Source organism: Mirounga angustirostris, unplaced genomic scaffold, assembly GCF_029215605.1.
Source record: "Mirounga angustirostris isolate CCGP_5_RB_7025 unplaced genomic scaffold, mMirAng1.0.hap1 SCAF_7, whole genome shotgun sequence".
Classification (NCBI taxonomy): domain Eukaryota; kingdom Metazoa; phylum Chordata; class Mammalia; order Carnivora; family Phocidae; genus Mirounga; species Mirounga angustirostris.
This window is the reverse complement of record NW_026991715.1, coordinates 29,359,186-29,376,147: the sequence shown is the minus strand read 5'-3', so window position 1 is coordinate 29,376,147 and position 16,962 is coordinate 29,359,186. Positions and strand designations below refer to the sequence as shown.

Below are 16,962 nucleotides of genomic sequence, written 5' to 3'. Positions count from 1 at the left end.
TTCCAATAGGTATATGTTGATATGTTTGATTGTGTCCCACAGGTCTCTTAAACTCTGTTCATTTATCTTCGTTCTTTATTCTTTCTGTTCCTCAGATTAAGTCCAATAGATTTGTCTATTTCACTGATTATTTCTTCCACCTGCTCAAATCTGCTCTTGAACCCTCCAGTGAATTTTTCAGTTATTGTACTTTTCAGCTCCAGAATTTGTTTGATTCTGGTTGGTTATAATTTCCATCTCTTTATTGATATTCTCTCATTCTTGACACATTGTTCTCCTGGTTACCTTTAGCTCTTCGCCATGATTTCTTTTAGCTCCCTGAGAATATTTTATACAGTGGACTCACTAAAGTCTTTGTCTAGTAATTCCAATGTCTATGCTTTCTCAGCATTTTCTTTCTTTTTTTTTTAAAGATTTATTTTATTTATTTGACAGAGAGAGTGAGCACAAGCAGGTAGAGCGGCAGGCAGAGGGAGAGGGAGAAGCAGGCTCCCTGCTGAGCAAGGAGCCCGATGCGGGGCTCGATCCCAGGACCCTGGGATCATGACCTGAGCTGAAAGCAGTTGCTTAACGACTGAGCCACCCAGGCGCCCCTCAGGGACAGTTTCTATTCAATTCTTCTGTATAAAAGCCATATCTACTTGGTTTTTTTGCATGCTTAAATTTTTAGAACTAGACATTTATTTTTTTTTAGAGATTTTATTTATTTGACACAGAGAGCAAGAGAACACAAGCAGGGGAACAACAGAGGGGGAGGCAGAAGCAGGCTCCCCACCAAGCAGGGAGCCCAATGCAGGGCTCGATCCCAGGACTCTGGGATCATGACCTGAGCCAAAGGCAGATGCTTAACCATCTGAGCCACCCAGGTGCCCCTGAAACTAGACATTTTAAATATTATGATGTAATAACTCTTTTTTAAAAGATTTTATTTATTTATTTGAGAGCGAGAGAATGAGCAGGGGGAAGGGCAGAGGGAGAGAGAGGAGCAGACTCCCTGCTGAGGGGGGAGCCCCACATGGGGCTTGATCCCAGAACCCTAAGATCATGACCTGAGCCAAAGGCAGAAGCCCAACCAACTGAGCCACCCAGGCACTAATACAGTGTAGTAATTCTAAAAATTCAGATTCTTCCCTTTCCTCAGAGTTTGTTACTTTTTGTGGGTAGTAGTTGTTTGTTTAGTGGCCTGTCTAAACAGTTTTGTTAAAACTGTATTCTTGGGACACCTGGGTGGTTAAGTCAGTTAAGCGTCTGCCTTCGGCTCAGGTCATGATCCCAGGGTCCTGGGATTGAGCCCCGCATCGGGATCCTTGCTCAGCAGGGAACCTGCTTCTCCCTCTGCCTGCCGCTACCCCTGCTTGTGCTCTATCTCTCTCTCTCTCTCACAAATAAAATCTTTAAAGTGAATTAAATCAATCAATCAATCAATCAATCAATCAGTACTCTTTGCAGGGAGCCCGGTGGCTCAGCTGGTAAAGCATGTGACTCTCGATCTCAGGGTTGTGGATTCAAGCCCCACATTTAGTGTAGAGATTACTTAAAAGTAAAATCCTAAAATATTTTTTAAACTGTATTCTTTGTCATGTATGGTCTTCGAAGTGTCTTCCTTTAGCTAGTGCTTAAGGAGAGATCTTCTTAAATGCCTCAAGCAAAAAGAAGAAAAGAAGGAAGGGAGGAAGGAACAAGAGAGAAAGAGAGGGAAGGGGAAGGGAGGGAGGGAGGGAAAGAAAAAAGAAACCCTCATAGTCTTTGCAGAATGGCTCTGTGTTGGGGGACTCCTCTAATGCTTAGCCAAGTCATTTATAACTCTACCTTAGCCTTCATTCCCTACTTGCACTGAGCCTAAAGATCAGCCAGAGGTGAAAACTTGGGGTCTTCTCAGGTCTCTTCTAAGAGGGTGTCCTGCCCTGGGCATTTACGGCTCTCTAAACTCTCCCATATATATGGGAACTTGTTAATGCCTTCATTTTCCAAAAACTCTCCTGGATTTTCTTCTCAGGCTTTCAGCATGTCCTTTGTTTATATCAACTGGTTTGTTGTTGTTGTTGTTTTGCCCCAGATGGCGGTGGGTTATTCATTTGCCGCTCACTGCTTTTGAGAAATGCTCTCTACAGAATTACCTTTCCGCACTGAGAAAGTTCCCAGTTAGGCAAAACAAAGGTAATAGCCTTGCATCAGTCCTTCAGGTAGTCCTGAAGGTCAAAAGAGACAACACAACTCTTTAAGAACAAGGTCTGCAGAAAAAACAAAAAACAAAAAACAAATGAACAAAAAAAACAAGGTCTACTCTGCTGCTTCTGGACCCAAAGAGACCAGAGTCCTACAATGAGAACTTAGGCTACCATCTTGAGGGCAATCACCATGCTGAGGAGGGGAGTGGGTCAGGGACAAATTAAAATGTTGCAAAGTTTTCTTATCTTTTAAAGGTTGACTCTTTCTTGGGACGCCTGGGTGGTGCAGTTGGCTAAGCATCCAACTCTTGGTTTCAGCTCAGGTCATGATCTCAGTCATGAGATGGAGCCCTGTGACAAGCCCCAGGTTGGGCTCCAAGCTCAGCAGGGAGTCTGCTTCGGATTCTCTCTCCTTCTCCCTCTGCCCCTCCCCGCTCTACTCGCTCACACTCTCTCTTTAAAATAAATAATCTTTGGGATGTCTGGGTGGCTCAGTCAGTTAAACATATGCCTTCAGCTCAGGTCTTGATCCTGGGGTCCTGGGATCAAGTCCCACATCGGGCTCCCTGCTCAGTGGAGAGCCTGCTTCTCCGTCTGCCCCTCCCCCTGCTTATGCATGCACTCTCTCTCTCTCTGACAAATAAATAAAATCTTTTTTAAAAAAATAAAATAATCTTTTTTAAAAAATAGAAAAAAGTTGGCTTTCTTGATTCACTGTTCAGTCATTTACTATAAACCTTTGACTGTTTTCCAGAGTTCTGACAGTTTTTGCCCCTTTTCAGGTATTTCTATGGACAGATGGACCCTTAGAGCTACCTACTCTTACCATTTTCACTGACATCACTCATCTTTATTTTTGAAGGATGGGTTTTCTGGATGTAGAATTCTTGGCTGACAGTCTTTTCCTTTCAGCACTTTGAATACAATATCCCACTGCCTTCTGGCCACTGTAGTTTCCAGTGATAAATCAGCATTAATTTTGAGGATCCTTTGTATGTGATGAATCACTTCTCCACTGGTACTCTCAAATTCTCTTTCAACAGTTTTTTTATGATGTGTCTAGATGAATTTCTGAGTCTATTCTTAGAGTCTGCTGATATTTTTAGATGTGTGGATTGTTTTTCATCAAATTTGGGGAATTTTTGGCCATTATTCCTTTGTATTTTTTTTTCTGCCCTTTCTCTCATCTCCTGGGACACCTTGTTTATTTAATGGTGTTCCACATGTCTCTGCTCACTTTTATTCCTTCATTTTTCTTTCTGTTCCTCACCCTGGAGAATCTCAATTGACCTATCTTTCTGTTTTTCAATTCCTTCCTCCACTTGCTCAAATCTGCTACTGAATTCCTCTAGTGAATTTTTCATTTCAATTATTGTACTTCTCAACTAAAGAATTTCTATTTTGCTCTTTTTAATAATTTCTCTCTTTATTCATATTCTCTATTTGGTGAGACATTCCTCTCATACTTTCCTTTAGTTCTTTAGATAGAATTATTTTTCTTGAGTCCTTTGAACATATTTACAAGCTCTAATTTAAAAATCTTTGCTTAGTAAGCCTAAGAAAGGGGCTTCCTCAGGGACAGTTTCTGCTGACTGTACTTTTATTTGCTTTTGTTGGGGCCAAACATGCATGTTTCAAGATTTTTTGTTGTTGTTAGAAAGTGGGTATTTTAAATTATATAAAATTGGAACCCTGGACATCAGATGATCCCCTCTCCCTAGAATTTTGTTATTGTTGCCATTTTTTTTAAGGGACTTTCCAGAAGTATTTCTGTAAAGTCTGTATTCTTTGTTATGTGTGGCCAAAGACCCACTCAGCTAACTTAATGGTCTGCTAATGAATGCACAGATATTTCTATAAATGCCTGGGCCCACTAAGTCTCCCAGCCTTTGCCATGAGGTTGAGTGTTGGGGCATACATTTAATAGTCCAGCAGTTTACATCTCTGCCTTAGCCTTCATTTCCTGCTGGCAGAGTCTCAAGATTTTCCAGAGGTGACAGGGTCTTCTCAGGACCTTCCTGATACTTTCATTGAGATCCTCCTGGATCTCAGGTCCAGGACCTTCCTGATACTTTCATTGAGATCCTCCAAAATGGTAATAATTTCTCAGAGTTTCATAGTTAATCAAGGGTTTTCATACATGTTATCCAATGATCTCAGCCATCCTGTGTGCATTAATAACATCACTTTACAAATGTTGAGCTGAACAATTCTGAGATTAAGTAACTTGCCAAAGCCCCAATTTCTGTAACACTGAAATCTGCATCCCTTCCACGGCACAGAACATCCCCCAGGCTTGCAAACCAGGGTCCGTATGTTTTGTGACCCACATGGCCTCTGGAGGGCAATCAAAGATTCAGATTCCTCAACTCGGCTCTTCCCCTGACTCCTATCAAGTGCCATACCTACCATGATGTTCTACGGTCCATTACCAAACACTGCAGAATGCTGGGGTAGATGCACTGCCATACCAACAGGTTCACAGAAGTGGTGCCAAATGGACACTGACCCTCACATCACCACATCCATGACCTCTGACCCCACATTGTGTTGATGCTGACCATTTTTACCACCAAGAAAGAAATTTGTTATTTACTATAAATGAAGATAGAGTACATTTTTAACCATTTTATTATACAGCAAAACACACATAGAGAACCACACAAACAAATATATAGCCTAATGGACTGTTACAAGGCCAACACCCCTGTAACTACCACCTGGGTCAAGAAATACAACTTTGTTCACCAGCTATCCCAAAAGTCCTCCACGTGCACCATCCCAATTACAACTTCCTCCCTTTCCCCCACATTAACCACTATCCTGATTTTCATAGTAATCACTCTCTTGCATTTCTCTATACATAGGAACCCATGTATACATCCCTGGAACTAATACTTTAGTCGTGCCCTTTAAGTTTTTTTTTTTTTTTTTTAATTTGATGTCTTTCAAGTCTTCCATTCCTTTTTTCCTTTCAATTTACCTGTTGATGAATCCAGGCAGTTTGACTGGTAGAATTTCCCAGTCTGGATTTTGCTGACTACATACTCATGGTGCAGCTCAGCATGCTCCCCTGTCCTCTATTTTCCAGAAACAGGTAGTTGGATCCAAAGACTAGATCAGATTCAGGTTTCATCTCTTTGGCAAGATTATAGGTTCTGTTCTTTCATAGCAGGCATATATCTGCTTGCCTCCCCTTTTATGATGGTAGCAGCCACTCATGCTCATCGCCTAGATCCATTTCTTCGCTGGGGGTTGAAAATAGTGATACTCTACTTCTATCATTTCCCTTTTCATTTATTTTTTTTAAGATTTTATTTATTTGACAGAGAGAGAGACAGCGAGAGAGAGGGAACACAAGCAGGGGGAGTGGGAGAGGGAGAAGCAGGCTCCCTGCAGAGCAGGGAGCCCGATGCGGGGCTCGATCCCAGGACCCTGGGATCACGACCTGAGCCAAAGGCAGACGCTTAACGACTGAGCCACCCAGGCACCCCTCCCTTTTCATTTATTAACTGGGATATTTCTATAGAGTTTTCCCTTACTGACTGTATGGTTACTCAGTAATATGGTTATATAAGGACAGTAATGCTTGACTCTTTCTCTTAATAGTTTTAAAGATAAAAATTAGTTCCTTATTACCCTTCAAAAGTGACCGGTTAGTTTTGGGTATCATTATAAACTTATGGACTGTTTGAGGCATTCCAATCCATTTTAATTTTCATCCTTATTGAAGCCCAAAGTGTCCCATCTTTGGCGCGTAGGAGCCTCTTCAAGTTGTCTCCTGAGTCCTTTGACATGACCCCAGTAATCTTTGACAGCTTCCTTGCTATGTGTATGACAAGATATTCCTGACTCATCTGGTATGTTTTTTGCCTTGACTTGTGGTCAATCATTTCTCTAAAAATCCCTAGTTTGTTTTTAGTGAGAAATGGTATTTCAACATCACATGAACTGTGAGCACTATGGCTGCATAATTGCTGAGTGGTCAATGGTCTAGGTCTTTCATGGTTAAGGATAAAATACTTTAGTAATTTATCCTGATGCTTCCAACTTAAATGTCAAACTAGAGGGTTTTTACTTAGCTTTGTCTGTATTACCTCTGTTTCTCCTTTCTTCCATGAGTATACTGGTTCTCAAGAACAAAGAGGGTAACAGAACTAAACTGTCCCATATTTGCCCATCTGCTTTATCCCATATTTCACACACAACAGTCTCAAAATGGCACTACTGAAAGTATCTCCACTAAGTTGACTTCTAAAAATGGTTTAAAATTTTTTTGGCATTAACTCTCCCCACTCTCCTCCATTTTTGAGTTGTACTGTATCTTCACTGTCAGAGGATAGATTCATTATATGTTGTATTCTCTCCTTGTTAGCCCACAATTATGATTAATTCTACCAATAATTGCATTTAATGCTCATCACTCATCCTAATGTTGATGCATCTCTAGTCATTTTGGTTGGCTGCAACTTATTCTTTACCAAAGGAAGGGCTCAAGGGAACACTATCACCCAAGTGTTTTCATGATTGATGACAGTCTCTCTGTGTGTGTTATACTTGAAAGTCAATTAAAATGGATCTAGAGGGGCGCCTGGGTGGCTCAGTCGTTAAGCGTCTGCCTTTGGCTCAGGTCGTGATCCCAGGGTCTTAGGATCGAGTCCCACATCGGGCTCCCTGCTCTGCAGGGAGTCTGCTTCTCCCTCTCCCACTCCCCCTGCTTGTGTTCCCTCTCTCACTGTGTCTCTCTCTGTCAAATAAATAATAAAATCTTTAAAATAAATAAAATAAATAAAATAAAATGGATCTAGAATTCTTGGTTCACATTTTCTTCCCTGAAGTATCTTAAATGTTTTCCTTTAGCATAAAGCGTTACCATAGCAAAGTCTGCCAATACTTGCCCTTTCCTCAGCAGCCTCTTTGCCCAGATGCTCAGTTTCTTCCACCCCCCTTTCATTTAGGGTTCAATAATTTTACTAGAATGTTTCAGTGATTGTTGTTCTAAATCCATATTCTCAGGTGTGTAACATGTGCTCTTTCAATACTGAATTTCAATTCTTTTATTTCAGGTAACATTTCTGAGATTATAGATTTGTGTCTGTTCCATCCCTTTACTTTGTTGGTGTTTCAAATCAGGGACTCCTAGTATCCTTATGTTGGATCTTTTCTTCCTCCCCACCCCCCACTGTCTTTTTTTTTACTTTTTTTCTTTTTACTTTTTTTTCTTATTTTATTTTTAAGTAACCGACACCCAACGTGGGGCTCAAACTCACAACCCCAAGATCAAGAGCCGCATGTTCCACCAACTGAGACAGCCAGGCGCCCCTTCCCCCATTCTCAATATTCATTATTTTCTCTTGAATCCTTTTTATTTCTTCACTTATGATTGATTTTTTAAAATCTCTTCCTTGGGCATCTGGGTGACTCAGTCGGTTGAACGTCTGCCTTCAGCTCTGGTCACGATCCCAGGGTCCTGGGATCAAGTCCTACATCAGGCTCCCTGCTCAGCAGGGAATCTGCTTCTCCCTCTCCCACTCCCCCTGCTTGTGTTCCCTCTGTCGCTGTGTCTCTCTCTCAAATAAATAAATAAAATCTTTAAAAAAAAAAAAAGAAAGAAAGATGCTACAGTTTTTATCTGTTTTGTGGACATGTCTTTGTGGTGGGCTTCTACTATCTACAGGGATATTATTCTCCAATTTATTCTCTTTTCTCATTTCATAATAATTCTGTGTGGGATTTTACCTCAATCTCTTTATAATATACTTTTTCCTATGACATTACTTTTCCTGAACTTTTCAAATGTGTGGTTCTAACTTCACATAGCTCCCTCTTCTGTTTTAAAGATGTGCTAGCTTGATTTTTAAGGCTTCTTCGTTCCATTCCCCTCCTCCAATTTTATCTGGACCTTCTCTTTCTTCATCTCTGGGTCTCTACCCTGCTCAATTTTTATTCCACTCCCATTATTTCTTCTAAGTGGATGGGGAGCAGGGGCAGGGAGGGGAGGGGAATGTCCCTGAAGGGAGCTTTGGCTGGTCACTCTTCAGAGTTCACAAGGTCCAGACTGTTATACACCCTTCAGAAATTACCAGGAACCTCTTGTACTAACCCAGTACTGGACTGAACAACACCCTTCCCAATATCAAATACTGTTCACCGACAGATGAATGGATAAAGAAGATGTGGTATATATATACAATGAAATATTACTCAGCCATCAAAAAGAATGAAATCTTGCCATTTGTAACAATGTAGATGGAACTAGAAGGTATTATGCTAAGTGAAATAAGTCAGTCAATGAAAGGCAAATACTATATCATTTCACTCACATGTGGAATTTAAGAAACAAAACAGATGAACATAGGGGAAAGGAAGGAAAAATAAAATAAGATAAAAAGAGGGAGGGAGACAAACCATAAGAGACTCTGAACTCTAGGAAACAAACTGAGGGTCGCTGAAGGGGAGGTGGGTGGGGGATGGGGTAATAGGGCGACGGGCATTAAGGAGGGTCCTTGAGGTAATGTGCACTGGGTGTTATATGCAACTGATGAATCACTAAATGCTACCTTAAATTAAGTAATTTGAGATTGCTTAAATTCTACCTTATATACTAATAATACAGTATATGTTAATTAGAAAATGCTGGTCTCACATCAGCCCATATTTTCCAGTTAGTATTTACTGAACGTCCTCTGCTTCCTCTCCCTCAGAGCCTAATACTCTGCAGTGGTGGCTCATAGTAAGGATACCTTTTTTTTTTTTTTTTAAGATTTTATTTATTTATTTAATTGACAGGGAGAGAGAGATAGAGACAGTGTGAGAGGGAACACAAGCAGGGGGAGTGGGAGAGGATGAAGCAGGCTTCCCGCCGAGCAGGGAGCCCGATGCGGGGCTCGATCCCAGGACCCTGGGATCATGACCTGAGCTGAAGGCAGTCGCTTAACCAACTGAGCCACCCAGGCGCCCCAGTAAGGATACCTTTTTAACTAGTTTTGATTTCAGTCTTGCCCAAGGGTTTTGGTTTTGCTCCCAAGTTGCTCCATTTCGCTTTTTTCAAGATTGATTGATTTATTTTTTGAGCGAGAGAGAGAGCGCACGCACGCGGGGGAAGGAAAGAGGGAGAGAATCCCAAGCAGACTCCCTGCTGAGTGCGGAGCCCGACACGGGGCTCAGCCTCACAACCCTGAGGTCATGACCTGAGCCGAAACCGAGAGCTGAGTGCTTAACTGGACTGAGCCACCCAGGTTGGTTTTCTTTTTTTCTTTTTTGGAGGAAATTCGGAGAGATGAAAAGACCATGTCACCACTGCTACTATTTTGCTCCCATCTTTCCAGACTTTAGAGTCTATTTTTTAAGTCCTTAGAGCTTTTCTGTGGGAAATTTTCTTGAACAAAATGCCTGAAAAATCTTATACCATTTTCACAAATAAAAAGGATGAAACAGAAGAAACTTTACCCATTTTGTCTGCTTACCTCAAAAAGTCTGAACAAGTTGTATTTTGTACTATAATCAGTCCACAAGACCACAAAAAAGGCATTCAGTGAGACGATGCTAATCATAATCATCTTAAAAAGACGACTCATTATGACTCTCTTCACAAATGCCTGACACTGAGAATCTCTCCTCCTGTCAAAAAGTTGAATAAGAGGTATGATTATCTTACAACAGAACTAGATCCCAAACATTACATACTTTTTGTAGAGATGAGGTTCTGCTTTCTCCCCTCTGTGAATATAAATTTAAATATACTTTTAAATTGCAACACAGGGGCGCCTGGGTGGCTCAGATGGTTAAGCGTCTGCCTTCGGCTCAGGTCATGATTCCAGGGTCCTGGGATCGAGTCCCACATCTGGGCTTCCTGCTCAGTGCACAGCCTGCTTCTCCCTCTCCCTCTCCCATTCTCTCCGCTTGTGCTCTCTGGCTCTGTCTATCTCTCTGTCAAATAAATAAATAAAAACTTCGGGGCGCCTGGGTGGCTCAGTTGGTTAAGCGACTGCCTTCGGCTCAGGTCATGATCCTGGAGTCCCGGGATCAAGTCCCGCATCGGACTCCCTGCTCGGCAGGGAGTCTGCTTCTCCCTCTGACCCTCCCGACCCTCCCCCCTCTCATGCTCTCTCTCTCTCAAATAAATAAATAAAATCTTTAATAAATAGATAAATAAATAAATAAATAAATACTTGAAAAATAAATTTATAATAAAATAAATTAAAATTAAAAAGAAATAAAAATTTAAAAATAAATAATTAAATAATAAAAATTATAAATAAATAAATAAATAATTGCAACACAATGCAGGACACCTGGCTAGCTCAGTCAGTAGAACAAGCGATTCTGAGTTTGAGCCCCACATTGGGTGTAGAGATTACTTAAATAAATGTGTGGTTTTTTTAATTGCAACACAATGCTGACTGAATGACGACTAAAATATGTATGATGAGGGGCGCCTGGGTGGCTCAGTCGTTAAGCATCTGCCTTCAGCTCAGGTCATGATCCCAGGGTCCCGGGATCAAGCCCCGAATCAGGCTCCCTGCTCCGAGGGAAGCCTGCTTCTCCCTCTCCCACTCCCCCTGCTTGTGTTCCCTCTCTCGCTGTGTCTCTGTCAAATAAATAAATAAAATCTTTAAAATAAATAAATAAATAAATCATAATAAAAAATAAATAAAATATGTATGATGACCCCTGAGTTGATCTGTCCCCACTCAGTTACTTAGTTCCTTCTCTTAGACCTCTGGGCGGAAAAAAAATGATTACTAGTCCTTCTCAAGCAAAACAAAGCATTGTCTTCATTTACTCCTTCAATAAATTTTTACTGAGTGATTACTAATGCCAGGCAAGAGAGCAAACAGCAGACACTGTGGACATAAGGAGAATAAAACTAAATATTGTCAGTCTAGAAGGAAAAACTGGTAATAATCAAATCATCACCCATACAAGTGTTCACAAATCAGTGATAAAAAAACAAACTGGACACCCTAAGAAAAAATGGGCAAACACACAGTCAATTCATGAAATAACTTCAAATGGTAATGAACTTCCCGAAAATGTTCAGTAGCACAACTAACGGGGCCGGGGGGATGCAAATTAGGTACAGCCATTATTTTTGCTTACAAAATTAGCAAAGATTTAAATGTAATAGTATCTAATGCTGGCAACAGTGTGGTGTGATGAGGCAGTCTCATAAACTGCCAGGGGGCGTGTAAATTGGCCAACTCCTCTAAAAAGCCTTAGAACTACTTTTAACCTCCAATCCAAGGAACCTACCCCAAGAGAATGCAATCTGGAATGAAGTGGCTCTGGCCAAACATGTTCATCCCAGCATTACTTACAGTAGCAAGAACTTGGAAACAGTTTAATTTAAAAGTCTAACAAGAAAGACTGGTTAAGTACATGATGGCATATCCATCTCATGGAATATTATATAGATACTAAAATATGCCTATGCATTTTTCATGGCTTAAAAAAATGTTTATGATCCACTGGACAGCAAAACACAAAAACAAGACAAGATATAAAATTCTCTACTCGGTATTATTTCAACTGTGCAAAAACAGGTAGAAAAAACTGAGCAAGACACCTGCCAAAATGTTGACAGTGTCTGCCTATGCATGGTAAGCTTACAGTAATTCTTTTTCTTGGTTATATTATATTTATCTATGCTTTCCAATTTTTCTCAAAAAGTATGTATTATTTTTTCTCATTACGTGTAACAAATGAACACACTCTCCTAACAGTAAATACAGAATGTATGTACTTTTATAATCTATAAAAACAAGATGTATAATTTTCATTGTTTGTTTTGAGATCAGGTCTGTTACCTCCAAAAAACCTTCAAATTTTCTAACACAGCAGTTAATAAAAGCAAAGTAAAAAGGACAGAAAGATAAAAGGACTAAACAGAGTAAAATTCAGTGTATGGGTCAAGTAAGAGCGTGATTGAATGTTGACTTAACTAGCCAGTCATGATATTAAAGCCAAAGAAGCAAAATGTTTGGCTGAGCCTTCACCAACCTCACCAGTTGAGAGGAGGCAGACCGTCAAGGGCATGCACCTCGCTTTGGGCAGCCAAATGCCCCCAAGCTGCCATTTGCACGTTTCTTAACAAGCAATAGAAACAAAGAACATTTGGGGTACCTGGGTGGCTCAGTTAAGCATCTACCTTTGGATCAGGTCATGATCCCAGGGTCTTGGGATCAAGTCCCGCACCGGGCTCCCTGTTCTGCAGGGAGCCTCTTTCTCCCTCTGCCTCTGCCTCTCTCTCTCTGTCTCTCATGAATAAATTTAAAAAAAAAAAAAAGAATATTTACTGAAATTTCCCGAATCTCGCACAGAACGCCACTGATGGATTATCCAACAGCGAGCTAGAAGTGACTCTTGTATTGTTCTGGTAATGAAATTGTTGAGACATTTTCCAAATTCTCAATTTTTATTCCTTGCTTTGATCATCCAACAGAAAATCTCTGCTTAGGGATTTCCATGGCATCTAGATTCCAAGAGGCCACAGAGCAGGGCCCACAAAAGGAACTCTTGCTTTATGATGTCGTTCTTGGGCATTCTAATATATTACTAGCCTGCAGGCCCCCAGAGTCAAATACTCCCTAGCTGATCTATGCTGAGATCCTCTCTTCACAGGGAGACTAAGCACCTCAGTTCAGTGAAAGGGATACAAGTACACAGAAACTGTGAAACTCCAGGCTAAATCTGGGAGATACCAGAGCTAGAGCAGACAAAAGCCCTTCCTTTCTCTGAGGGTGCCTGGGTGGCTCAGTTGGTTAGGCATCTGCCTTCGGCTCAGGTCATGATCTCCGGGTCCTGGATCAAGCCCCACATTGGGCTTCCTGCTTAGTAAGGAGTCTATTTCTCTCTCTCTCCCTCTCTGCCCCTCCCCACTGCTCATTCTCTCTCTCTCTCTCTCAGATAAAAAATAAAATCTTAAAAAAAAAGAAGTATCCACATCTGGTAGACAAAATCCCTTACTAATGTGTTAAGACTAAGTTAAGGGTCATATAAGAGGGAAAAGCAAAGTTCTCTGGGGTTCTAAGAGCCAAGAGCATACATCCAGGGCACAGGACTGGAAACATCAGGACGGACAGAAAAGATTTTGATGGGTTGGGGCTAGAACAGAAGAAAAAGGAGGAACACAGAAGGTCAGCTATGCCCAGCACTAGCTTATGGGGGGCCTGTAACGTGCATATACGACCCTCCTAAAGCATAGGGGATGAGGCTGTGCGGCTGAGATATTTTAAGTACAAGAGCCATAGGGTTTTTGCTCTATTCAATTCTTGGGATTGATATATTCTCCTTGCTTTCCTTTCCTAATCCCTTTGGCTTCTAAGGCAAATCTAGACAGAGGGATCTGGGTAGCCCTCTGTTGTACTAAACCTTTAGTGGCTAAACTGGTCACATTCCTGGGAACATAAATTCTTGAGCCATAAGAAAAGCAAGTAATGGGGCGCCTGGGTGGCTCAGTTGGTTAAGCGACTGCCTTCAGCTCAGGTCATGATCCTGGAGTCTCAGGATCGAGTCCCGCATCAGACTCCCTGCTCAGCAGGGAGTCTGCTTCTCCCTCTGATTCTCGCCCCTCTCATGTTTTCTCTCTGTGTCTCATTCTCTCTCTCAAATAAATAAATAAAATCTTTAAAAAAAAAAAAAAGCAAGTAATCACTGCAATAGTTCTGTAGTCCCAGGCATTCTAAAACAAATGTATATGACTGTTCCTGGTAGGAAAACACTCTTGTAGGCAACCAGTACACTGAACTGGGAAATAACATCCTATTTACTCAATTTCTGCATTTAAAATCATCAACAGTGAAGTGCTAAGAATCACTTCAACTCACGTCCCCAAGATTCAAACTTTAGCCTCATCTTCCCACTCTACATTCTCTTCCTCGGGGATCAGCTCCTCCTATACCTCCTACTGCCTCCTTTGGTCATATGGCCCCTAATGCATTCTGGGCTCATGCCCAACATCCCCACAGTGGCCACCTGGAGCAGCTGCTGGGAGAAAGCCTTAATTAGTTCTCCACCTGAATCTGTTTCCACCTGCCCCAATACATCAATGTGTCTACTCAAGTTGGGGGACATAGAAGGCCCTTGGTAGGTGTATGCTGTAGGAATATACAAATGAACGGCATCAGGGATCCTTACGCTTGCTCAAACAGCTGAGCATGGTGGAAGTCCATCTCCAGGAACCCCAATGGTATACTTCCATGCCTTCCCTCTTAGAGCATCAAAGCACACTTTGGGGGAGAAATGGAGAGGAGATTAAGGATGTAAAGAATTCTTTCATGATGCTTGGAGGGGTGAGGAAAGATGGCCAGCTGGAAGCAGCAGAGAGAAGTCCAGTTGTTGTTAGAATGTCCCATCAGCACAGCCAAGCACAGCTGAATGTGGTTTCTGAAGTCACTGATGAACACATCTAGTCTGGGAATGGAACTCCAGCTGGTGAGCACAATCAGACGTGACAAGCTTCTCCAGGGCCTACCGAAATCATCCATATTTTCTCACGGACAGGTGGGCATGACAGGCACCCTGGGATAAGAAGCCAAAGGGGCACCTCCTCCGCCCTTTCAGCAGCAACTCACACTGTGCCCAACGTGGGCGCCACCCCCCCAACCACACACAGCTGGGGACGTAAGCAGTCAGCAGGCATGGCAGCTTGGTGACTCAAGTCTTCTGGCCAAGAGTCACTCCTTTACCTGTCCCAAGAACTGGCACTGAAAAAAAAGCTCACATATGATAGCCAAACTCTATTACAGCTCTTGGTGTTTTGCAGGGAATTCCACAAAATTGAAAGTTAGAGTTCAACCAGTCTATTTTTGAACACTGGATGAGAGAGCATATAGACTGCTCCGTACTTACACTAGTCCTGCAGGACATTAATGGGAGTCAGGTTTGGGTCCAAACACAATATACATGCTGCTTTCTGTCTAGAGCAAAAACATAAAGAACCACGCTCATTCTGTTTATCCAAAGATTTCCTAACTCCTACCAATGCCAGGAAGTAACCATTATTTTCACAACGTTAACTTCAATTTAGAAAAGGGAACTGTCAAACATGCCGGCACCTGGTTTGTTACCTATGGAGGTCATCCAAAGGGTCACAGTTCATGTCTATGGAACTCCTCTCTACTCCAGAGATCATTTGGAAAGAAAATGGGAGGGAAACCAAAGCTTAGTACATCAGAAAAGCCACTGCCATCGCACAAAGATTTGGAATAGAAGGGAACCTGGGAGCCTCCAACGTTGACAGTGCCTTTTGAGGCTGAAATGTCAGTTACTTGAACAGTCTGGAGATTCATTCTGTTGGAATTTACCCTGGTGAGTACTTCCACAGCCTTCTACTGTGGGATCTCTGCAGTCAAGCCTGTGAGTTCCAGCAGATGCAACAACCCCTAACAAGGACCTGATGTCAAACCCTCATGTAACTGCTAATTAGCAGATGCATTCTTGGGTCTTCACCACTGCAATAACAAGCCAAATCCTGCTCTCTCTGCTGTGCTAATATGTGGTATATATGTTACCAGCCAACAAGCTGAGCCTCTCACGCTTACATTCAAAATAAGGGGAAAGGTTTCAGGGTACAGTGAAACAAGTTAAATGACACCAAAGGGAACAAACAAATCCAGAAGGTGGGATATGCCGCAGGACACCTGATCCCATTTTTACAGTAAGTCAATGACATGGGGAAATGGGGGGGGGGGGGCCGGGGGGGGTGGGGGAGGGGACCTTGCTCACTCTAGATTAAAAGAATAAAGAGACCAGATGTGATGGGTGGACTTCATGTGGACCCTGATTAAAACAAAATTACTGTCCAAGGGCATTCCTGACCTTCAGGGAAATCTGATTTTGCCTGGGTATTAAGTGATACCAAGGAATCATGTTTTATTTTGTTAGGTGAAATAATAGCATTATGGTTTATACAAGAAAACGACCATATTTTCTAGAGATATTTACTGAAGGATGTAGGGGTAAAAGGACATGCTGTCTGGGATTTTAAATTTTAAAGCTTTTAAATGCTTTAGCAAAGAAAAGAGAAATGGAGAATTATATGAAGTAACTGATGTAAAATCTTGATAACTGTTAAATCTGAGTGCATAAGGGTTCAATGTACTATTCACTTTACTTTTAGATATGCTTAAATTTGTTCATGTTCAAAAATTCATGTGAGGGGCGCCTGGGTGGCTCAGCCAGTTAAGCGGCTGCCTTCGGCTCAGGTCATGATCTCAGGGTCCTGGGATTGAGTCCCACATCGGGCTACCTCCTTAGCGGGGAGCCTGCTTCTCCCTCTTCCTCTGCCCCTCCTCATAGCTCATGCTCGTGCTCTCTCTCTCTAATAAATAAATAAAATCTTTAAAAAATTAAATAAAAAAATAAAAATTCATGTGAAAAAATTGAAGCACTGAGCTAAAAATCTCTGGTAATAAAATGTCTAAAAGTTCCCAAATCTATAATATAGGAAAGAGTTATGAAAACACAATGCAGGGCACCTGGCTGGCTCAGTTGGAAGAATATGCAACTCTTGATCTCAGGGTTTTGAGTTTGAGCCCCAGGTTCGGTGTGGAGATTACTTAAAAAATAAAATCTTTGGGCGCCTGGGTGGCTCAGTTGGTTAAGCGACTGCCTTCAGCTCAGGTCATGATCCTGGAGTCCCGGGATCGAGTCCCGCATCGGGCTCCCTGCTTGGCAGGGAGTCTGCTTCTCCCTCTGACCCTCTCCCCTCTCGTGCTCTCTGTCTCTCATTCTCTCTCTCAAATAAATAAATAAAATCTTTAAAAAAAAAAATAAAATCTTTAAAAAAAAA

General features: G+C 41.8%; 1 protein-coding gene across 1 annotated transcript in view; it reads right to left on the bottom strand.

Annotated features, from left to right (window-relative positions):
* CATSPER3 (cation channel sperm associated 3) overlaps window positions 1–15,825 on the bottom strand; it is a 40,935-nt gene extending 25,110 nt beyond the window's left edge. The window contains exons 1-2 of the mRNA XM_064595925.1: window positions 12,467–15,825; window positions 9,635–9,788 (exon numbers count right to left, since the gene is read on the bottom strand). Of these exons, the coding sequence (XP_064451995.1) occupies window positions 9,635–9,788; window positions 12,467–12,567 (255 nt within the window). The 5' untranslated portion in view covers window positions 12,568–15,825. The remainder of the gene's footprint in view (window positions 1–9,634; window positions 9,789–12,466) is intronic.
* Window positions 15,826–16,962: the final 1,137 nt, after the last annotated feature.